Source organism: Penicillium verhagenii, assembly GCF_028828195.1.
Source record: "Penicillium verhagenii strain IBT 33310 chromosome Unknown utg000008l_segment0_segment0, whole genome shotgun sequence".
Lineage (NCBI taxonomy): Eukaryota > Fungi > Ascomycota > Eurotiomycetes > Eurotiales > Aspergillaceae > Penicillium > Penicillium verhagenii.
The window spans coordinates 955615-980775 of record NW_026643172.1 but is presented as its reverse complement, the minus strand read 5'-3'; the positions used below and the strand labels follow the sequence as shown (position 1 = coordinate 980775).

Genomic DNA, 25161 nt, shown 5'->3' with positions numbered 1-25161 from the left:
TCAAGGCAGTGGGATCGAGAGGAAGTTTGAAAATTGTCATCGCTACAATTAAGATTTTACAGAGAATTCTATTAGGTATAAGGTACATGCATGTGTATGTTCTCACGTTTTTAGTCCGCTCTGCGTAGGCTGAAAGTCCAGAGCGGTTCCGAGAAACGGAGATGGGAAGTGTGCCTCAAGGGCTCACATTCCTGTAGTTCTTGCGCTTGCATCCCATCAGGTAAACCGATGAAAAGATGCCACACCCATCAACCAATAGAGACAGCTGGTTGGAGACGTGAGGGGGCTCATGTGCATGGAAGCACGTATAGATCTTGTAGCGCGGGTTGGAAGGGAGCTGAAGGGATAAGAAGAAGGAAACGGGAAAGAAAAGAACAGAAAGACCGGAGATTCATCAGGTCGGGTAGTATACATTTATGTACAGGGGGATGCATAGATACTCGAACATACGGGGTGATTAAAGTACACGGGAAATGCATATGCATTGAAGCACTTCCCAAGGTTTGATCCCGACAAGCTGTGACATGTTAGCTAGTCGGGAAATGCAATGGCAGCAGGGCGGCCAGGACCTCTACTCAGAGGTTTCTGACTGACCCATGGACAGCTTGCGCAAATCCCACTCAGGGCCAGCCCAGTCTTTCTTCTCGCCGAGCACACACGTTGCGCTTCGAGAGCCGTTCACCAGGAATCGATCGGCAACTTCGTTCACGTCCTTGGCGGTCACGTCAAGGACTTGCTCTCGCCAGCGCTGGTCCATCTCATGGGTGACACCGCTCAGGAAGTAACGAGATCCCTCACTATCGACACTGACTGGGGCGTCGAGGCCCTGGAAGATACCGAGCTTGGCCTCTTCGATCTCACGTTCGGACCACACGCGGTCTCTGGCAAAGATACCACTGTTCTGGAACACCTTCAGTGTGTTTGTAGGGTTGGGATCGCGGTAGCTCATGAAGGAGAAGATACCCTTGAGAGGGGCGTTGCTGGCTCCGGCGCCATATGCGCCACCCTTCTCACGAATTTCAGGGTGTAAGTAGTTGTGAGTGAGAAGTTGTGACATCACTGTGAGTGGAGCGCTAGCGGGGTCGACAAATGGTACAGTCTGTGACACTTGTCCAGAATAGTAGACCTTGTATGGCATGTCGTAGAAAGCCTTTTCAAACGGCTGGAAACCAGCTGTGGAGGCGCTCGACTGAGGTGAAGGCACCCGAGGGAGACCAGCCATCCACTTTTGCAGTACAGACTCATTACGTGAGGCACTTTCAGCTTCACAAACCATGCGAACACGAAGGTTCGAGTTTTTCGAGATTGCAAATGATTGAATAAGACGTAGCTTCTCAATCAACTCCTGAAGGCGCTCAGGGGACGACTCTGCGTCACGCAAAAGGTTGGCAGTGGCCTGCAGCTGCTCAAGACCGGACTGCTGCTCTTGCACCCACAGGTTTTGCGAGATGCTGGCAGCTGCAGCATTGACGGCATAGCGATGACCGGTTCCGGCAATGGAATCGAGAGCGCCATTTGTGGTCAATCGTAACAACTCTTGGATCATAGCTGGTGCTCCAGGGCTAGAGAAGTTGGTTTCGGTCACCAAAGTGGAGAGCATTTCCAACATCTCAGGAATGTTCTTGTCAATGGCATATCCAGAGAAGTCAAGACCCTCCTTGAATTGGTTCAACTGGGTTGCTGATGACACGTTGAAGTCAGAGGTCGAGATGCCGCCTGTCTTCAATTTGATGAGATCTTCCCATTCTTCCATGGATCTGTTCGCAGTGCCCAGTCGCATGATACAGTCATTGAACAAGGGCATCAGGAGACGAAGATCGGCTGGCAATCCCTCGAAGGTATTGACAGCCTGGAAGTAGGTCAGACCATTGGTAGGAGCCTCGCGCCAAACAACATCGACACCGTCGACCTTGGACTCGCGAACAAGCTTCCGTTCCTTTTGGCGAGAAATATCCTTGACCCGTACCGATGGGAGACAGCTTAGATCCGCATTCTGGGCGTCCTCCTGCACCTTCAACAGCTGCAGCTCCTCTTCGGTCAATTTGGCGACGGCATTCTCGACTGAGCCATGTTCCTCAATAAGCTTGGCAAGCTTCTGGTCCTTGCGGATAGCTTCCTTATCATCCAATTCCTTGTTGAAGGTCGGGGAGCCGACCATGGTGAAGGTCATAGAGCGATCGTTCAAGAGGTACTTCTCAACAAGAGATTCCAGATAGCCAGGTGTCGCATACCTTCTCTTGAATTCCTCAATGACATCGTTCCAGGCCAGCTCCTGCATTGGGTTGGAACCATTGAACCAAGAGGCAATGGTCTTCTGCATAACTCCGATACCGAAGTTCGCAGTCTTGTGTCGCAGCGCAAGCTCTAGTTGGTGCAGGAAACCACGTACCTTCTCGTCGCTGAATCCGGCCGAAACGGACTCTCGGAAGGCATCCTGAATAACCTGCTTGATCTTGGGAGCCTCTTCTGCGCCAACGCCAGTCACACCAACCGAAAAGATTGGGACCTTGCCGGACGCATCCAGCCCAGTGTTGGGAGTAAAGGAAGATCCAAGACCACTTTCAATGAGGGCCCGGTACATGGGCGAACCATAACCATCCAAGAAAAGTGAAGAGATGATTCCGACGGAGAATGTCTCCACGGTATCAGTCGAGTCTCCCATGTACCAGGAGGTCGAGGTCTTATGTTGCTTGTCTTCGCTGGAGAATGTGTCGATCGGTCCGGAGACAGTCACTTCCACCGGCTTGTTGAGATCCAGAGGAAGTTTCACATCATTATCAGCCTGTCCTAGTTCAAATCCGTCCAAAACAGTACCAATCTGTTCCAGGTGATCGGCCAACGGCATATCGCCGTAAGTCAATATCTTGGAATTGCTTGGGTGGTAATTGCGCTTGGAAAAGTCGTATAGCTGCTTGTGGGTGAGATCGGTGATGTACTCGGGATCGCCTCCTGAATTGTTCATCGCGGGGAAGATGCTCTCCTTGAATTGAATGTAGTACAGATAGTTGGCGTCGGACATCTGACCCTTCATCTCGTTGTACACAACTCCTTTGAATACAATGTCCTCCAGCTTGGCCTTCTGCTCAGGTGTGTTCAGAAGGGCGCGGGGGTCCTCGGGGCCCAAACGCCATCCCTCCTGTCTGAAATCATCGCTCTTGAGAAGGGGGTGCAGGGTGGCATCAAGATACACAGACAAAAGATTTTGGAAATCTTGGGGGTTGGTTGTAGCGAAGGGGTATGTGGTGTGGTCGGAGGAGGTGAAGGCATTCATGAAGTTTGAAAGCGAACGCGGAAGCATCTTGAAGAATGGGTCACGAATCGGGTATCTAGAGCGATGGAAAATTAGGATTGAACCAATCATTTGTTGTCAAGCTAGGATGCTTACTTTTCGCTTCCGCATAATGTGGTGTGTTCTAGAATATGAGGTACGCCTGTCGCATCAGGCGGGTTTGTCTTGAAACCAATACCGAAGACATTGTTCTTGTCATCTCTAGCGACGTGCAAGTAGTCGGCATCGGTCTTGTCGTGAGTTAACCGAACTGCGGTGAGATGCAGCTCTGGGACATGCTTCTTCTCGCGAACGGTGAATCCGTGAAGCTTCTCGCCAATTCCGGGAAAGTTGTCAAGGTTTGTGACAGTAGAGTTTGCTCTTGTTGTACGAGCGACATTGATTGCAGAGTTCGACTTGAGAAAGTGGCTCGACAATGGTTGGCGCAAAGCTGGACCTCGGGCCCTGCCCAGTCCGATGGATGAGCGCAACATGGTATCACTGAGAGCTGAACAAAGAGATAACTCAAAAATGGGTCACCTCAAGTTCATGGAACAGTTCAACTATAATTTCTTACGAGAAGAAATGCAAAGCTAAGAAGCCAAAAGGAGTAGATTGGAAGCCGTTGATTCTACAAATATCGGAAGACACGGTATCATCACGTGCCTGGGTTATGTAATCCATAGTATATTGGGGATTTACTAATTAGGAAGGGCCTAGACGATGCACGATTACTCATTTTCGATTGATGTGGAGACTCAATATTAGAAACGGAGTGATGTTTGTAATTATTTTCTTAAAACTGGAGTATTCTTGTCCACAAGGTCAAGTCAATGTTAATTTTCTTTTTCACTAGTCCACGGGTGGTTATGAGAACGTTGATGAAGTCCAGTCGGCTTGCCACGTTGGTGGCGCCGACTCTGAGTGCGAACGAACAATCGAGACCAACATTCCAAGCACTGCAAACTCCAGTTTCAGCTTCACGCTATAAACAGTGGCCTTGAATATCACCTGCGTGTAATAGAACCCCAAGTACTCAAGTACCAACAACGATATATCCATGCAGATAGCTGCAACATTGATGGCAATAAGTTCATATAAGATCTTGTGTCGTCTCTTGTCCTCCTTCGGGCTGAGACGAATCAACTGTATAGTTTCCCAGATATAAATTGAGGATATACACATCTCCTGTGTCGCGAACCAGGTCAACTGTAGGCGTTCAAGGACATTGAATCCGCTGGTCCACGATGATTCCTGTGGGCGATAGCTGGATCCGAAGTTCATGACAATAGTGGGAATGACAACAAAGCCCCCGGCAATGACGAGCCAACGCACCATCGACAACACAGTTGGGTTCTGAGATACCAGGTGCAGCCGTGAGTAAAGCACTACCGATTGATTTGGCACCATGCACACGAAGCCAATGTTGGATAGTGTTAGGCTAAGCCACAAAGGTGACAGGTTGAAGAACTCCAGGCTAGGGCCGATTGTAGCCGGTATCACGCCGAGAACAGTAGATATCAATAGTGCCCAGAAATATAGGCTGTTATATCTTCTGAAGCTTAGTGGAATGAGCACCGAGAGCTCCAGAGCGTTGTATAGCGCAATAGACATGAATGCAATGACAGCGATTCCGAGAGCCACATTTCCACTGCCGGTTCGAAAAACCGGGCTTACGGACCCCTCAGGGACCGTGTCGCTCATGATTCAAGGAAAAATGGTGTTTTGACGCGCGAGGACATAGTAGTGATTTTGTAATGCATGCTTTGCTCGGGAAGACCTTTTTGAAGCAGCTCGACTGCCCGTATCGTCTTATGCTGTTTGCCGCCACTGAAGAGGGAGAAGGGGGATGTTTAAGCAAAAAAATCGCCATGATTCAAACAGAACTCAGGAGTGCCATGACCATGGAAATGGAATATGGATATGCTTTGGTCATTCCTTTTACACGATGGGGTAATGTGGAGAGGCGAAAGTATGGGCCGCCACTGACGCGCCGCTCCGGGGTATCCCCCACGTCATTGCATTCAGGTTCATCCAACCGATATAACATTTGATTTGCCGTTCCTTTTCTGCGAGGAATTTAAGCTTCTGCGAAGGATGGTTGTCATATGATGCGTTATACCGATGATTTGCGGGGAAAATACAAGAGAATCGATGAATCGACATAAATGGCTCACAGAACCTTATACCCCCATGCCCGCTTATTTTTTGTACGGATCCTCCATTCATGTCCTACTAAGATTAACGCTTTTTATTTCCCCTCATACGCAATTCATTGGCTCTCACTGTACCGATTTTAATCTTCGGAACATCCCCACATGTTCAATGCCCTCCTCATCCCACCGACCAAGCGACTCATCGGTCTCAAATCCCAGCCCGCAATACATCTTCTCCACATCCACTTGCGCATGGACAAGAACCAAGCCTTCCCATTTCTTAATAGCCGCGGTTTCATTCGACGCTGATGCGAGCTTGGTTGCGGCCTCATCAATCTCGGCCGCATGATCCACCGCCCACTCTAGTGCCGTATCCACTAGACGCCGCCCAAGTCCCTTACCCCGGTATTCGGGCATAACCGCGACGCGTGTTAACTTGACACACGGCTCGTGATCCCAATCAAATTTGGGTAGGCTTTTTGTATCCGGGTGTGTGAGAAGGGCATGTGGTAGCTGTGGAGGGGGCACCAGCCGGATGACTGCAACAGGTGTATTCGAATTCGTGACTGAGGCTGAATCGTACATCACCCATTGCCAGCTTCGTGCATCGTCACTGTCAATCTCGCCGTCGGCGGAGCATTTCTGTTCGTCGACGAATACGCGCATGCGCACGATCATTGCATCGTTGAAGATCGGTGGGTTGGTTGTTGCTTGGCCTGGGAGGACGAGTTTCGCATCAGGGCCGGGGGGTGATTGAATCACCGTAGTATAAGGTGTAATGGATGCCATTGAGTTCGGGTATGTACGCGACGTCGCTAGAAGGTAGGAAGCGTAGGTGTTCAGTAAAAGCCGAAATCGCGGGGAACGGGCCCGGACTAGCTTATCGTCGCCGATATGGAGTATGTCATCTCCACATCTCAGCTTCCATCAGCAACCATGAATTCATAGTTTATGTCGAGGTTGAAATCGATCTTCCAGGTGTGTTCCGTGATGTAAGAAGATGATTGTTTTGTGAGGAACCCCCGGAAGAACATTGAATATTTGTTAGTAAAAATCAACAACACTGAGCTCCAGCCTCCAGGGCTGGTTTCTTAAGGTAGCCGCAAATGGCATGAGCGGCCTGCCACCGATTGGCCAGACAGCACATATGTGCTTTTTACCAAGAACATTCTGTCACTTGCTTTAGTCTCCTCGCATGCATGTTGTATTATCAGAAAAATACAATGCTTATATGTCAGCAAAGGCATAAAAGTCATGGCGTGATCCCGGGGGATTTGATGCCATGCACAAACCCCTCATTGCACCTTGCGATAAACCCCTCTAAACGGTTAGAATGTCAATTCGAGAACACCTCCTGATGATAAATACTGATATAGATTACTAGGTAGTTACATTTACCCACAGTTCGTGATAAGACGCCATTCTGTACCAGCTCGCATCATCTGCGCTTCGGATATTGATAATCGGCAATTCCCCGGATCCCGAATAAACAACTATAAGAACCATATCTCCCATCATGCAAGACAGGAGATTTGAATTTACAAGATACCCAATAAAGGCCAAAGCTCGAGAGAAAAAATGCCTACCGAATTTATTAGTCTTACCTTCCCCAATGCTTCAACGGAGCTGAAGCCAATCCCCGATGCGGTGATTGATCCGGCATACTTGGCTCGGTACGCCCGTTCCTTGGATGACTATGACTTCAACTACACCTTGGTCCCCTACGATTCGTCCTACTTTGACCCTTGGACTATCGCCGCCACTATCGCTGCCCACACCAAGAACCTCAAGGTGATTGTCGCACTTCGTCCCAATACCCTCTATCCAACAGTCGCAGCCAAGGCTCTTGCCACACTAGACCAGCTCAGCTCCGGCCGGGCAGTCGTCCACTTCATCGCCGGTGGCAGTGACGCCGAGCAAGCCAAGGAAGGTGACTTCCTCAATAAGGAACAGCGTTACGCGCGTCTCGAGGAGTACATCCGCATTCTACGCCGCGCATGGGAATCCGCTGATCCCTTCGACTGGGATGGCGAGTACTACCAGTTCAAGCAGTTCAGCAATAAGGTGCGGCCAGTCAACGGTACTATCCCGGTCTCTGTTGGCGGCTCCTCCGATGAGGCGTACCGCATTGGTGGCTCCCTAGCCGATATCTTCGGGCTCTGGGGTGAACCTCTTAAGGAGACCAAGGAGCAGATTGATCGGATCTATGCCGAATCTGATAAGGCTGGTCGGCCTGTGAGCGATCGACCACGCATCTGGGTTACGTTCCGGCCTATTGTTGCCGAGACTGATGAGCTTGCTTGGGCCAAGGCACACAAGACGTTGGATCTGTTAACGGCCAATCGTGCGAATGGACAAGGAAAGGCACCTGCCAATGCCCCGCCTCCTCAAAATGTGGGCTCGCAGCGATTGCTTGATATTGCTGCTCGTGGAGAGGTTCAGGACCGGGCTCTCTGGTATCCTACTGTGACTGCGACTAATGCTCGCGGAGCTTCCACTGCTTTGGTCGGATCTCATCAGACTATTATCGACTCTATTTTGGATTACGTTGATCTTGGTGCTGAACTGATCTCTATTCGCGGCTATGACAACCTTAATGATGCTATTGATTATGGACGTTATGTGTTGCCCGGGGTACGGGGAGAGTTGCAGAAGCGGGAGAATGGTTCTGCTTGAAATGAATCCCAAAATCAATTTTTAATATAGGTAGATTTTGCTACAGATTCAATTACTCAAACATTCACTGCACATAGCTTGAAAATTGAATTCATGATATTTATAGGCTTTCAGTTACGCTATTAGCTTTTTCTTGGGTGTAGAGCTAGTCTGTTGAGTCATGTCAAAGACACTGTGAGACATTCTTACCGGAATGTCTCGCAAGGCTAAGCTTTTTAGTTAGACCCACGCCACATTAATTCCGTATTTCCAAGGTTGTAGAATGCGAATTTTCAACAAGTCGATGTGATTTAGATACACTTCACATGGGATTGGTGCATCGAATGGGAAATCGTAAGCCATTACCTAGGTCCTAAGTAAACTTGAACCTTAGCATCTTTCTATGCACATGTGCCCTATAAGGAAAATCCCGGTCAAAAATGTTTAAATTCGATGAGGCGCAGTATAGTACATCGTAATCGGTGGATCAAGTGTCTGATTCCGCCATAATCGTCGGTAGATATCCCATGATGCAACTTAAATCCCCACTGAAGAATAACAGGGGACAAACATTTGAAGCGTTCATATCATAATAATTCGTGGTCAGGGGAGGATGAAGTAGGAAATGATCATCGCATATCAGGTACGGGGAAGGCGATTCGGGATATGGAGTACGTTTTTCAACGCCATGAACGCCCTGATGTTTCACCATTTCAATGGAGCGGTTTAACTCAGCCTAATAATATCAACCATATCAACCATATCAACGAAAATCAAGTCGCGTTCGTTATAGAGTGGGGTTGACTGTGAATGAAGCCCAACCAATGAAGAAGTCGTTCCTTGGAAAAGACCCACCCGGCAAATAATTATTGCAGCATAACAAGACCCATGGTTTATGCGTAAAAGTCAAAGAAAAAGAAGCGGAGAAAAGGAAAAAAAATAGAGAAAAAAAAACCAAACTAACTCGCATGAACTGTTCTGTCAATGCATGAGATGCTCTTTTTCCCCCAACATAGAGGCAATTGAAGAATTGCAATTGATGAAATAACCTTCTAGTTATCTTACATTTGTAGATTGTTCAAGATTCCATAAGTGGGCCACCATGTCCGCTGACGTACGACCGTTGCGCAGCTTTTGCTAAAAATCCTCGTCCTCGTCCATGGGCCACACGGCCATATCTCCAATTAGATCCAGTCTTTTTTGAAGATTCAATGTTTGGAGAGAAAAACCAATTCTAGATTTCCCAACGCTAGAAATCTCCCCACCCGAGATGTCTTTTTTTAACTAACGTGATGGAGCTTGTGACGGTCTTGGCAATCGCTTTTTTTCCCGTTGCTTTTCGTGACTTTCTTTAGGGCGATCTTCAACATGTAAATCTATCCTAAAAACTCTCGCCAGGTCAACGCTGCCCAGAACACGCGGCATTTCTCCGTATGTCCTAGCGCATCTTGCTCGCCTTCCATGTTTTCGCTAAATTGATCAGTAGCTCCAATCCAACACTTCATTTTTTTTTATTTTTTTTTTCTTCCCACACCTTCCCCAATTGCTCAACACCACGAGTTGCCGGCGGCTTAACAGTTCGTGCAATGGGGACTCCAGGCTCGGCATCTCCCGTCCCCTCTCAGGCACCCGACTACTTCAATCAGCATACGAGGGGATATAGTGAGAGTACCGGTTCACTTTCATTCGATGTAGGTCCTTCTTTTTTTTTTCTTCACTATTTTTAAATATGGATAATGTGAGGGTTCGGCGCAATCAACTAACGCCACAATTTGCGCGACATGTAGCAGAAATTCGGCACCGAGGCTAGAGAAGAGCAAACCGGAACTCGGCAATCATATTATGGCAACAATGCAGTCGCAGGCAATCGACAATCGTATTACAGCAACAATGGAGGCCCAGTGCAACGGCGCTCTGTGGCGCAATCGTTTGCGCAGGGCATTCGTCGCTATCCGACCCGAAAAATTAAGCTCGTGCAAGGTTATGTCCTAAGTGCGGACTACCCGGTGCCAAGCGCCATTCAAAACGCCATGCAGAAAGAATATCGAGAGACGGAGGATTTTCCCGAGGAGTTCTCTCATTTGAGATGTAAGTCTTTGATCTATATGCTTGCATTTTTAAATGTCTTCTTTTTTTTCTCAAAAAAAAAAATTGTTTTCTATTGTATTCTGCTTTTCTATTTGGGAGACTTCCGGGAACTGATCGAGTATAGACACCGCGGCAACTTGCGACCCCGATGAATTCGTTATGCGCAATGGATACAACCTTCGTCCCGCAATGTACAGTCGGCATACAGAGTTGATGATTGGTATCACCTGCAAAAGTGAAAACAAGGTTCTCACTGCGCGTACATTACACGGAGTGATGCAGAACATCCGCGATATTACTAGTCTCCGCAAGTCCGAATTTTGGAACAAAGGTGGACCGGCTTGGCAAAAGATCGTTTGCTGTATAATTTTTGATGGAATCGACCCTTGCGACAAGAATACTTTGGATGTGTTGGCGACAATCGGTGTCTACCAGGAGGGTATCATGAAGAAATCCGTTGACGGCCGAGAAACCGAGGCACATATCGTGAGTGGACCACTTTGCTAGTATACGACCCTCAAGGGCCTCTCCAGCTTACAATGTCTAGTTTGAATATACTACACAACTTTCCGTCACGCCGGATCAACAGCTAGTTCGACCTCAGGGCGATGAGTCGACCAACCTACCCCCTGTTCAAATGATCCTGTGTTTGAAGCAGCAAACCAGTAACAAGATCAACTCTCACCGTTGGCTCTTCAACGGTTTCTGTCGCATGTTGAATCCAGAGGTAGTCGTTCTTCTTGACGCCGGTACAAAGCCCGACAGGAGATCCTTCCTCAACCTGTGGCAAGCATTCTACAATGACGAACATCTCGGTGGATCTTGCGGTGAGACCCGTGCTTTGCGAGATACGCGATCCATGATCAACCCTTTCGTCGCCGCCCAGACCTTCGACTATATGAAGTCTAATCTTCTCGATAAACCATTGGAAAGTGTTTTTGGAAACGTTTCCTTAGGTTCATTCTCGGCATACCGCTACCGGGCCATCATGGGCCGACCACTGGAACAATATTTCAACGGAGATATGGTTCTGTCGAAGAAGCTTGGCAAAAAGGGTATTGAGGGAATGAGTATCTTTAAGAAGAACATGTTCTTCGCTGGAGATCGTATCTTGTCCTTTGAGCTGGTAGCGAAGGCTGGATCGAAATGGCATTTGTCTTTTGTGAAAAATGCGAAGAGTGAAGCCGAGGTTCCGAAGGATTTTACGGATATCATTAACCAGCGACGACAATGGCTGAATGGTTCATTTGCGGCGAACCTCTACGCTTTCATTCACTTTGATCGGATGTTGAAGAGTCGGCACAATGTCTTCAGGTTGTTGCTATTTTATCTGCAAATGATTTATGATTTTTCTAATCTGGTATTGGTGTGGTTCTCACTCGGTATGTCCACATGTTTATGAAATGCTGGCGTCAATTACTGACCTCCAATAGCATCATACTGGTTGATCACTATGGGTCTTCTCAACCTGGTCGGAACTCCAGGCTCTTTCAATAACAACTCAGCATGGCCCTTTGGTAACGAAGCCACGCCGATTGTGCATACCTTCTTCAAATACGGATATGTTGTGTTTTTACTTCTGCAATTCATTCTGTCTCTCGGAAACCGACCTAAAGGGTGAGTTTGGCAGAGATATACCCATACTTTTGGTCCCAGCGAAATGATAAACTAATATCTCAATCTCCAACCAGAACACGTCTTCTATACCTCCTCACCTTTATGTACTTTACCTTTATCCAGCTCTATGTGACAGTGCTGGCATTTTACGTCGTCGGTAACTACACGAACGGCAACTTCAATCTCGATCTGGACGAAAACGCCATCAAATCCGACAGCTCGAATGTTTCCGCCGCGATCATGGTCATAATCTCTATCGTCTGTACCTATGGCGCTCACATTGTCGTCAGTCTCCTCTACATGGACCCTTGGCACGTTCTCACATCCGGCTGGGCACATTACGCCGGAAACATCTGCTCCACCAACATCATGATGGTGTATTCTTTCTGCAATTGGCACGACGTCTCCCTTGGTACGCCAGTGAAGGAAAAAGCGCAGACCATGCCCGAGGCACAGATCAAAAAGGACGGAAAGTCCAGAGTCATTGAAGAAGTGGACCGGCCGCAGATCGATATCGATTCCACCTTTGAACTTACCGTCAAGCGAGCTCTCACTCCATTTGAGCCGCCCCCAGAAGAAAAGGATAAGAGTATGGATGATTCGTACAAGTTTTTCCGAACAAACCTTGTGGTGATGTGGGCGTTTAGTAACATCATCCTGGCTCTTATCATGAACAGTACAGGATATAGCCGATTTTGTATGGCAGATGCTCCTAACACTCGGATCTGGAGTTATGTTATGGCTGTTATGTGGGCGACTGTTGTTCTGTCGCTTTTCCGGTTTGCAGGATCGCTGTGGTTCCTGGCGAAATCTGTGGTCATTGGTTGCTTTCATAAGCGCTAGATTTTTTGTTCTTCTTTCTTTTGTCATTTATTGTGGTACATACCCTTTTTCAGGTACATATAATGATGATGATTATCATGGTGATGCTCTTGCACGTCCTTGAATGCTCCACAGTCAATTTTGTTCGTATTGTTGTCGACATACAGGGGGAACACAGTTACTGGCGATTTTAGCGGCCAAAGCGGAAAATGGAAAAAATGACATAATCAAATTGGCAGAATCAAATTGGCAGAATCAAATTGGCAGAATTTCAAATTTAAATTACCTACCCCAAACTAGGATACCCAAAATCTACCCCACTCAATCCTACCACTTCCTCATATTCTCTTTATATATACTCCTCCACTATCTCAATTACTTATATTAAGTATACCCTATTTATACTCCTATTCCTATTCTAAATATTCACTTAAGATATTTTAATCTAATAGATAATTATTAACTATTCTTCTAATAGAATACCTATTCCTAGAGATAGAAATAGCTCCTAATCATAATTAAGCCTAAGACCCCTTCTTAAGCTTAAGCCTAAGCCTAAAGCTTCTCCTATAGTAGAAACTTATATAAATAATAATTAGTATTTATATAAAATTAAAGACTCTCTAGGTATTATAAATTATATAGTATATATTATTACCTAAGATATTAGTAACTATCCTTCTTTTTAAGATATTTAAGATATTTAAGAAGCTTTTCCTTTTCCTTTTCCTTTATCTATAATATTATTAGTTATTAGCTAGATTATTTTATCTTAGTATATTTTTAGCTATTTATTATTAAAATATTTACTTATTATCTAATCTCTATACTAGCTAATCCTTATATAAACTATATTTTTAGATTATTATTTAGTATCCTTTTTTCTAACCTAAGCTTATTACTAGGCTTATTTTCTTTTAAGAGGGCTAAAAGATAAATCCTTATATATACTCTAAATAAGGATTATAAAGATTATAGGAGTTTCTAAAATAAAATTAATTAATAATATTATATAATATAAGAAACTAAATATTATATAATACTCTATGATTATAATAAGTATTATTTATTAGGGCTTCTACTTACTAAGTAGATACTTAATCCTTAAGTCATTGATTTATAACTATACTATTATTAGTTAATATTAGGCCTTATATAGACTTAGGTCTATAGAATAGACTTAAAGGGGTTCTGTAGTCAAGAGGGTATTACCTAGTTAAGCTATATTTAGGTTCTAAGTTAAGGGACTAAAGACTAAGGATACCTCTTCTAGTTAGGAGTTTATCTTATATAAAACTGATAGGTAAATAAACTATTAGGTTCTAAGTAATAATATATAAATTAATTATAAAGAACTAAATATATATAGGTAATAACTATCCTTATATACTAAATCCTTCTTACTCCTTTAGTAACTCTAGGGGTAGATCTAGGAGTTATTATATATATCCTATATATACTCTTAGAGTTAATATAGGGATATATAGTTATATAACCCTTATCTTTATAAGATCCTATTATTCCTAGGATCTCCTTATTCTTATAATCTTATTATTCCTAAGATATAGGTCTTCCTATAATCTAGTATATCCTATAATTATAGATATTATAGGGAATCCTATAGTTTACTAGGAATTATAGTATATTATAGGATACTATCTATTATAAGATACTCCTTCTCCTAAGATCCTCTTTCCTTCTAAATAAATTATAGCTTATTATAGGATATTCCTTATCTTATAATAAGCCTTATCCTAGGATAATAACCTATAATTCCTATCTATTATTCTATATTATCTAGGTATAATAGAATAGCTATGGTTCCTAAAACTATATCTTTTTATATAATCTATATATTAGATTAGTTAATTAGGTCTTATTAACTCTTAAATTAATATATCCTATATAGATCTATAATATTATCTCCTCCTTCCTAGGTCTTTATCCTTAAAGATTCCTTAATAATTACTATCTCCCCTTAGGTAAGTATAGTATTCTAAATATTTTCTCTTTTTCTTATCTTTTATAGTAATATATCTTTTATAATATATCTATTAATAATTAAACTTATAAATAAAATAGATTTTATTAATATTAAGTAATCCTCTTAACTAATATTCCTTCTGATTATTCTTATAAATATTATACTTCTTATTTAAAAGTTTATATTATAGATCTAAAGAGTTATAACTATATAGAGTATATTTATTATAGTTATAAATATATCTATAAGTTTTATAGTAAGACTAAGTAGAAGAGGGTTCTTTATAAATCTAAAATAATTAATAAATAAATAGAGGAAATTAAGTAATAATAAATAAAACTAATAATAGAGATACTTTATCTTTATAAATAATAATAAATATTTAAAATATAAAATAATAGGATATTAAACTATAACTCTTTTCTAATAAAATAACTTAATATAAAGAATCCTCTCTTACCTAAGAATCTTACTAAGCTAGATTATCTTATTAATATTAGTAATACTTAGATCTTAGTTATTATATTAGAGAACCCTATTTTAATATAGATAATTATATCTATAAACTAAAATAATATTAATTTTAATTCTTTCTTAGCTATTATCCTTTATAGGTCCTTTTTATCTTCTAATAATATTATTAAATTAGTTAGTAGTAGCCCCTTAAATTCTTAATTAGTTCCTATATATTTTTTTTAGTAGGATATCCTTATTATTTTACTAAGAGTTATTATTAACTATTTTTTTATTAGTCTACTAGGATTTCTTCTATTTTATATTCCTATTTACTAATATCTTTAATTTTAATATTAGTAATAATTTGTTATATAATACTCTATGGTCATAGTAAGTATCGTTTGTTAGGGCTTCTACTTACTAAGTAGATACTTAATCCTTAAGTTGCTGATTCGTAACTGTACTGTTGCTAATTAATGTTAGGCCTTATATAGGCTCAGATCTATAGAATAGACTTAAAAGGGGCTATGTCTAAGAGGGTATTACCTAGTTAAGCTATACTTAGTTTCTAAGTTGAGAGACTAGAGACTAAGGATACCTCTTTCTAGTAGGGTTTGTCTTATATAAAACTGATAGGTGAATAAACTATTAGGTTCTAAGTAATAATATATAGATTAATTATAAAGAACTAAGTATATATAGGTAATAACTATCTTTATATACTAAGTCCTTCCTATTTGTTACCTAGGTCCTATCCTATTACTAGGATAAGATCCTATCCTACTACTAGGGTAGGTTGGTACCTAATTACTAAGGGTTATACCTTATATGATTATATTAAATATACTATATTATTATAGCGGAGTAATAGCTAATATACTAAGGTGGCCCTAACTAGCTCCCTATATACTAGGTTTATTTTGCTTAGGTGGTGACTGAATATAGTATAGTTAGAGGGAGTGGAGGTTTATTATATAGAGTAATCTAGGTATTAGATTTCTTATCCTGACTTATTCTACTAATTACTTACTTAGTCTTAGTTTAGTAAGTCTTAATTGGTTATATATCCTATAGCTTATTTTATACTTCCTAGGAATAGTTAGTTTTTATCTCTTTTCTGAGGTTTTGATTAAGTAGGTCTATAATATTATCCCCTTCTTTCTTAGTCTTTATCCTTAAAGATTCCTTAATAATTACTACCCCCCTTAGGTAAGTATAGTGCTTAAATATTTTTCTAATTTCTCTTCTTCCTATATTTTTCTAATTATATCTCCTTTTAGTATTTTTAGTTATAAACTTTATTAATTAATTAAATGTAAGGGTTTTAAATCTCTTATTTCTTATCTTTACTATATTACTTATAATAAATCTTATATTTAATCTAATCACTCCTATTGTTATATAGCCTATAACTAGGCTAGTGGTTTTGTAAAGTGTGAAATGCCTAAGGAGGCTTTTATTAATACTAAGTAGTAATGATTGCTTAAATCCTAGTCTTTACTTAAAGATAAGGAGGAAGCTATCTTAGTTACTTAGTAGGAAATATTAGTTAAGCTAGCTTATTTGTGTAAATAAAAGAAGTTGTTAAAGAAATATGTAGGTGATTTTATTGTGTATAAATATTAAGATATTACTAAGTTAGAAGAACTTAAGTATTATAAAAAGGATGAACTAGATTAGCTTAAGAAAGAGTATATTAATACTAATTGTTCTAAAAATAAATATAAAGTTAAGACTACTCTAGCTATTAGAGAGTATTCTAGTCTTACTTATACTAAGGATGTTTAGCTTCTTATAGCTATATTAGAGGATCTTACTCTAATATAGATAATTATATTTATAGACTGGAGTAGTATTAATTTTAATTCTTTCTTTACTACTATCTCTTAGGGGTTCTCTTTATCTTTTGGTAATATTATTGAACTAGTTGGTGGTAGCTCCTTAAATTCTTAATTAGTTCTTATATATTTTCTTTGGTAGGGTACCCTTATTATTTTACTAGGAGTTGTTGTTAATTATTTTTCTATTAGTCTACTAAGATTTCTTCTATTTTATATTCTTATTTATTAGTGTTCTTAATTTTAATATTAATAGTGATTAATATGTTCTTTAGTATTTTTTCTAGTAGTGAAATATAAAAAACTAGGTGTATTTATTTTATATTTTCTAGTAACTGTAATTGGTAGTTAACTAATCCTATCCTTTCTTTAATTATGAAAGGCCCTAATTTTCGGTGATTAAGTTTCTTACTAGGTTGTTTGGTTTTGATATTTCTTTATAGGAGGTATACTCTCTCCCCCTTTTTAAGTATAGGCCCTTCTTTGTGGTTTTTATTATAGTAACTTTTTATTTGTAGATTAAAAAAGTTAAGGTCTTATACTATCTAACTGTGTAATTACTTAATATTTATAGCTAGAATTTGTGATGATTCTGCTATAGTATGATTACTAATTAGTTCTTTGATAATTATAGGATTATATCTATAATTTATAAAGAATAGTGATTCCTTAGTTATTATATATATTATATTATTATATATAAATTATATAATTAGTAATAATCCTGTTTAGTTATCTTACTAGTAATTTATATAGTATCTTAGGTATTATTCTAGTATCTAGTTTATCTGCTTAGTTTAGCTATTGGTTTATAGGTAGTAGGTGGTTAAGAGTCTATACTCTATTCTAATCTAGTCTATAAATAAATACTATATATTTAATATAAATAACTTATCTTGATTAGATATAATCTTTCTTAATAAGCTATAGTTTATAAAGATATTCCTAATTAGGATATTTACTATTTATTATATATTAATAGTTTCTATTATTAGGATTATATAGGTATACTTAGTTAGCCTATTAATAATAATCATAATTATATTATATCTATCTAAAATTAATAGTTTAGTAATAAAGTCTATTATAATCTATTCCTATAGTTTTATTAGTACTTCTAGGTTTTATATTCCTTTATAGGATTAGTATTATAAGGGCTTATCCTATTAATAAGTATTATATTACTAAATATAGTTCCTAACTTTTTAGTATATATTAGGTATATAAAAGTTCCTTATAATTAGCTTAACTATTTTTTCTATCCTTAGGTATCCTTTACTTAGTATATTATAATATTACTGAATAATCTTTTCTTATATTCTCTATAGAATATATACTAATCTATAGATAAGTAGGATTCCTTTATCTAGGATTACCTTTTTATTATTTCCTTTATTAACTATATCCTATAGATACTAGTTATCTTTAGTAGCCTCTTAGATTTATTTAAGCTATATAGTATTTTCTAACTCATTTATTACTATAAGTATCTAATGATTATAGATAAGGTTTCCTTTTTTATCTATCTTTAGTATTACTAATACTATATCCTTAACTCTAATCTAATAGTTAGGTCTCTTATTTAATATATCTATTTAGCTATTTATTCTTTTTTTATAATATTTAATCTTATAATTATATTATAAAAGTATCTTAGCCTAGTATACTTATTATTATATAAGTATTTTTATTATAATAAAGAATATTAGGTTTATATAATCTAATTTAATTAATACCTAGTATTTTACTTCCTCTAGATATAGTCTCTATATTTTAAATATTAATATTATAGCTAATAATTCTTTATTATAAATATTATAATTAAGTTCTATTAGTATTATCTTTTATAACTAAAAGGTGATTAATTTAGGTCCTCTAATCCTATTAGTAATAATTTCTTATATATGTTATATCCTAATTATATAATCTAATATATCTATTTTAATTATAATAGATAGTTCTAGATTAAAAGTATAAATAATTAGTCTTACTTAAAATAACTCTTTTAGTCCCTTAAATAATTTATTTATTATTTTATCTTATTCCTAAACTTAATCTTTTTTTATTAATTAGTTAAGTCTTATTATAATCTTATTAAAGCTATCTATACTTCTTTAGTAATAATTATATAATCCTAGGAATTATTATACTTCTTTAATAATTTTAAATTAAGACTATTCTAAGATATTCCTAATCTTTTCCTTTTTTATACTAAAACTATTATTACTAATAATATATCTAAGAAACCTAGTTTCTTATATATAGAATTTATACTTCTTAAACTTAAGAATTATTTTAGCTTCTCTAAGCTTTTTTAGTACTTTCTATATATATCTTATATATTCTTCTTTTATTTTAGAGAAGATTAGGATATTATCTAAGTATATAATAATAAATATATTAAGATATTCTTCTAAAATACTAAAGATAAATTATTAAAAGGATATTAATATATTAATTAATCTAAATAATATAACTATATATTTATAATATCTAAATTTTATTCTAAATACTATTTTCTACTTATCTCTATCTTTAATATATAAGTAATTATATATATTAATAATATTAAATTTAGTAAATTATTTTATTTTATAAATTTAGTCTTAAATCTCCTAAATTAATAATAATAAATATTAATCTTTAATAATTATCTTATTTAATTATTTATAATCTATATAAAGATATAGTTTATTATCCTTCTTTAGTATAAATAGGATTAGGTATCTTATTAGTAATATAAAATATTAAATATAATCTTTTATAAGATTCTTATTAATATATTCCCTTAGTACCTAAGACTCTTTCTCTAATAATTAATAAATTAATATATATCTTAGTTCCTTTCTCTTCTAAATAAGAATTTAGTAATTATATAGTTTATACTCTAATAAGTAATTAATTAGTAATACTATAAATATATCTTAGAACTCTTAGTATTCCTAAGATAGTTCTAGTACTCCTTCTTTTATTATATAAAAGGATTTCTTATAATATATTATAATATATTCTTTAAGTTTATTATTACTTATATTAGATTATTACTCTAACTCCTTAATAATACTTATATTATTAATCTTATAGATCCTACCCTTAGGTTAAAAGATTATATTAGGCTTCTTATCCTATAGTCTTTTATAGGCTCTTACTCTTAATCTAGTATCTTAGTTTTATAGTAATTAACTACTCTATTATTAGTTTATTATCTTATAATTATAATTAATAAAATTAATTTATTATATACCCTAGTAGATAGCTAGATTATAATACTTAAGCTATAATATCCTTAGTATTATATTATATCCTCCTAGATTTATAATATTAAACTTTATTAATTTTAGATAGTTTCTAATAATTATAGATAATAACCTAGATTTATAGATTATCCCTAATCCTAGGCTTTCTCTATTAAATCTTATAATTAATATTACTCTTATTTTCTAGTATAGCTATACCTAAAGTTAATATATATAGTATAAATCTATAAAATTTCTATATACTCCTAAATTAATTAATACTTTAGTTAGTTATAAAAGGATATTTATTTTAATCTTAAGATATACTTCTTATTTAATAGTTATAAGTTACTAGAAAGCTAGCTTCTATTTTAGTAGTTTTTTCTATTTTAGTACTAACTTAGTATAAGTTAATATTACTTATTTCTAATTATACTCTTTATAATTCTTTTTATAATAATAGTTAGTTATTATATATTAATATTATAGGTATTATTTAAACCCTATATAAGTATATAGCTTATTTTTATATAGGTATAATCCTTTTATATTAATTAATCTTAGCTATTTCTAAAATTAGTATTTAAGCTTATCTTATTTAACTTTTATTTAGCTTAAGATTTCTTAAAATTCCTAGTAGAGCTATTTAACTCTCTCTTTACTATTTATTATAGTATTATTATTAATCTTAGGAGATTCTATAGGTATTTATATAGCCTTCTAGGTTTTAAAAGTATTATTTTAGTATATTATAGCTTTATCTATTACTAAGAGTTCTAGTTAATCTATCTATAGATCTATAGTTATTAGGGCTTATATATCCTTAGATATATATCCTATATAACCTTAGGTTTTAGGTTATAGTTCTTCTATGATTATATTTCCCTATATATTATTAGTCTATTTAATTTCTAGTAGTTCTTTATTAGTCCTTTCTATCTTAATTATATTAATTTATTTAAGTAATCCTATAATTCTTATCTATTAGTTAATAGCTTCTTTATACTTAGGTTCCTATATAATATAAAGTTATTAAGTTTTTTCTTTATTTTTAAGATTAATAATATTATAGGCTTCTTTATCTTAGGTAGCTCTAATCTATTATAAGTAATTACTCTTATTTTAGTAATCCTATAATATATATCTTAGTTTTCTATAAGAAAAATATAGGTATTATTCTTTCTAATATTTTTATTCTTTATTAGGGAGTCTTATTATATTAAGCTTTATAGATTATAATCTATAAGGGTTATTATCTTAAATCCTTAGCTATAGTTATCTATTATTAAACTAGTTATTTCCCTATCCTAGATTCTTTTTTTAGTTTTTAACTTCTTTCTTCTTTATTTATTAGTTATAGTACTAATTATCTATTTTAATAGTAAGGTTAATAAGTTAGTTTATAGTATCTAGTTAGTTTATATATACTAGTTTATCCTTAATATAGGACTTTAGTCCCTATATATATTATAGAATAAGTATATAGTTATCCTAGCCTAAAATAGTAGTAATTTATATAAATTATATAGTATATATATTAGTAGAGTTAACTTATTATAGTAATACTAGCTTTTGTTTAGTATTAATAGTTATATTAATTTCTCTAAATATCTTATTTATATAATTTAAGAACTTTATATAACTTATAAATATATTAGTTATAGTAGTACTCTATTCTAATATAGGCTTTTTATAGTATTTTTTAATATATATTTTAAACTAATCTTATACTTAGTTTTTTAGATAGGTAGATATAAAGATAATCTTACTTTTTTTATTATTTAATTATTATTAATTTATATTAAGATATATTTATATCTATATAAGGAATCCTTATAGTTTTAATCTTATATTATTAAAGCTTTCTGTTTTAGGTAGCTTAATTACTTAGATATTAGTAATTAGAGTAGAGGTAATTACTTAAGTATCTAATTATTATAAGTAGTTCTTTATCTTATTAATAATTAAGATTTGATTTTATTTATTATCTTAAGTATTTTTTATAAAAGCTTTTAAGGTTCTCTTTAATTAAGTAAGCTAATTATTTATTTAGTTTTATTAGTCCTTATTATTTCCTATAATAGGCTATCTCTTACTAGTTAATATAGTAGATACTATTTTTATATAATATTCTATAAAGATAGGATAATTAATATATTATATAATACTCTATGGTTATAGTAAGTATTATTTATTAAGGCTTCTACTTACTAAGTAGATACTTAATTCTTAAGTTATTAATTTATAACTATACTATTACTAGTTAATATTAGGTCTTATATAGATTTAGGTCTATAGAATAGACTTAAAGGGGTTCTATGGTTAAGAGGGTATTACTTAGTTAAGCTATACTTAGGTTCTGAGTTAAGGGACTAGAGATTAAGGATATCTCTTTTAGTTAGGAGTTTATCTTATATAAAACTAATAGGTGAATAAACTATTAGGTTCTAAGTAATAATGTATAAATTGATTATAAAGAACTAAATATATATGGGTAATGACTATTCTTATATACTAAGTCCTTCCTACTCCTTTAGTAACTCTAGGGGTAGATCTAGGAGTTACTATATATATCCTATATATACTCCTAGAGTTAATATAGGGGTATATAGTTATATAACCCTTATCTTTATAAGATCCTGTTATTCTTAGGATCTCCTTATTCCTATAATCTTATTATTCCTAAGATATAGGTCTTCTTATAACCTAGTATATCCTATGATTATAGATATTATAGGGAATCCTATAGTTTACTAGGAATTATGGTATATTATAGGATACTATTTATTATGGGATACTCCTTCTCCTAAGATCCCCTTTCCTTCTGAATAAACTATAGCTTATTATAGGATACTCCTTATCTTATGATGAGCCTTATCCTAGGATAATAATCTATGGTTCCTATCTATTATTCTATATTATCTAGGTATAGTGGAATAGCTATGGTTCCTGAAACCATGCCTTTTTATGTGACCTATATGTCAGACTGGTTGATTAGGTCTTGCTGACTCTTAAGTTGGTATGCCCTATATGGGTCTGTAATATTAAAGTCTTCTAAATCTAGCTCTAATCCTTAATCTTTTTTTAATCTAATATTAATCTCTTATATTATAATAAAAGAATCTAAATCTTATAAAATAGTTTATTACTATTATTATATTTATAATTAAGTTTAAGTTTAAGTTTAAGTTTAAGTTTTAGTTAGTTATCTAAAATATCTTATTAATATAATTCTTATTATAATATTTCTTAAGTTCTTTTTATTACTTATAATATTAAATAAAAATACTAAGACCTAAGGACTAGATTAATAAGAGGTATATAATATATAAAAACTAAAAGGAATAAGTTATTAATAAAAATAGTTTTTATATAATAACTAAAAGTAAATATCCTCTCTCCTAAATTAAATATTAATATAATATTATAATACTAAATAAGTACTTAATATATATATATTACTTAAGTCTATTATATTAATACTTAATAAGATTAGTTTTAGCTTCTTTATTAAGCTTAAATTAGTATATTATTTTTTACTAGCTATCTATAAATACTTATTTTATAATAATATTATATTTATATTAGATCTTCTCTAGATATTTAGGCTTTTAATTAAATATATATATTATACCTAAATACTCTTATCTAATATATTAATATAAAATATCTTATTTCTTAAAAACTTACTTATATATTATTATATTATATAATATAATATTATATATCCTAATATTCTTCTTACTAAGAGTAACTTATAGATAAGATAGGATATATAAATAAAGAATTATATTAAAATTTATATTACTAAAATCTTTTATTAGGAAATTATAATTTAGCCTATTAATTATTAATAATATATAATATACTACTAAATATTAACTAAGATTATAATTAGGGATTAATCCTATATAGCTTAAGCTTAGTATATATATTACTTATATATTAAAAAAAGGTTCTTATTATAAGTATATCCCTAACCTAGATAAGGATTTTAAGAAGTTATAATTTTAGCTTATTTAAATACTATAAGCTAAATACCTAAATTATCTTATATAATAAATTAGGATATTTTAATAAAATATTAATAAAAAAAGTAAAAGAAAAGGATATCTAAAAAAGATAAATAAATAAAATCTTAGTAATAAGTTTTACTAATATATATATCTTAATATCTATCTTAGATATAAATATATAATATATATTATTATTAGATATTCTAAGGAATAATCTAAGTTTATCTCTAAGAATATTATAAATTTATTTTCTTAGGTTTTTAAATTTATTTTCTTAGGTTTTTATTAAAGAAAAAAAGAAGAAAAAGATACTAAAAAAAATAAAAAAGAAAATAAAAAAGGATCTAAAGAAAACCTTAAAGAAAAACTAAAAGAAATATACTAAGAAATAATATTTCTATTTCTTATATAATAAAGGAAAGATTTAATAAGATCTTTAGTAAGTTTAATCTACTTAGTCTAATTCTAAGTCTACTTTAAATCTTAAGTTATAGATTATAATTATTCTTAAGAATATAGTTATTAATAAGATTAAGATTATATTTATTAATAAGATTAAGGCTTTATTTATTAATAAGATTAAGGATATGATTTTTAGTAAGATACTTAGTTTTATATAATAGATACTTAGTATTACAGACCCACTTGATCAAAACCTTAGAAAAGAGATGGGAACCAACCGTTCCCAGGAAGCATAAAACAAGCCACAGAACACATGACCAGTCAAGGCTCACTAAGCCAGGACTGAGTAAGTAGTCGGCAGAACAAGTCAGGACGGGAAGTCCAGTACCTAGGTTGCTCTACATGATAAACCTCTACTCCCTCTAACTATACCACATTCGGTCACTGCCCAAGCAAAACGAACCCAGTACGCAGGGAGCCAGTTAGGGCCGCCTCAGCACATTAGCTATTACTCCGCCATAATAATATAGCATATTTAATATAATCACATAAGGCATAACCCTCAGTAATCAGGCACCAACCCACCCTAGCAATAGGATAGGATCTCATCCTAGCGGTAGGAT

At 35.0% G+C, this 25161-nt stretch overlaps 5 protein-coding genes across 5 annotated transcripts; 2 read left to right on the top strand and 3 right to left on the bottom strand.

Moving 5' to 3' along the window:
• Positions 1–571: 571 nt before the first annotated feature.
• cym1 (pitrilysin family metalloprotease cym1) lies at positions 572–3762 on the bottom strand (the record flags this gene model as incomplete). Its single annotated transcript, XM_057167726.1, has 2 exons — positions 572–3326; positions 3386–3762. The coding sequence occupies 2 exons, from the start codon at positions 3760–3762 to the stop codon at positions 572–574; spliced, it is 3132 nt and encodes a 1043-aa protein (XP_057018357.1).
• A 373-nt stretch (positions 3763–4135) lies between these two features.
• N7466_008336 (uncharacterized protein) lies at positions 4136–4972 on the bottom strand (the record flags this gene model as incomplete). The annotated part of the gene is made up of 1 exon (XM_057167725.1): positions 4136–4972. The coding sequence occupies one exon, from the start codon at positions 4970–4972 to the stop codon at positions 4136–4138; it is 837 nt and encodes a 278-aa protein (XP_057018356.1).
• A 578-nt stretch (positions 4973–5550) lies between these two features.
• On the bottom strand, positions 5551–6213 carry N7466_008335 (GNAT family N-acetyltransferase; the record flags this gene model as incomplete). Its single annotated transcript, XM_057167724.1, has 1 exon — positions 5551–6213. The coding sequence occupies one exon, from the start codon at positions 6211–6213 to the stop codon at positions 5551–5553; it is 663 nt and encodes a 220-aa protein (XP_057018355.1).
• A 789-nt stretch (positions 6214–7002) lies between these two features.
• On the top strand, positions 7003–8100 carry N7466_008334 (LLM class flavin-dependent oxidoreductase; the record flags this gene model as incomplete). Its single annotated transcript, XM_057167723.1, has 1 exon — positions 7003–8100. One exon carries the CDS (start codon positions 7003–7005, stop codon positions 8098–8100), a length of 1098 nt encoding a protein of 365 aa, XP_057018354.1.
• Positions 8101–9665: 1565 nt separating this feature from the next.
• Positions 9666–12627, top strand: N7466_008333 (Chitin synthase C; the record flags this gene model as incomplete). Its single annotated transcript, XM_057167722.1, has 6 exons — positions 9666–9770; positions 9867–10167; positions 10292–10653; positions 10715–11549; positions 11601–11784; positions 11859–12627. The coding sequence occupies 6 exons, from the start codon at positions 9666–9668 to the stop codon at positions 12625–12627; spliced, it is 2556 nt and encodes an 851-aa protein (XP_057018353.1).
• Positions 12628–25161: the final 12534 nt, after the last annotated feature.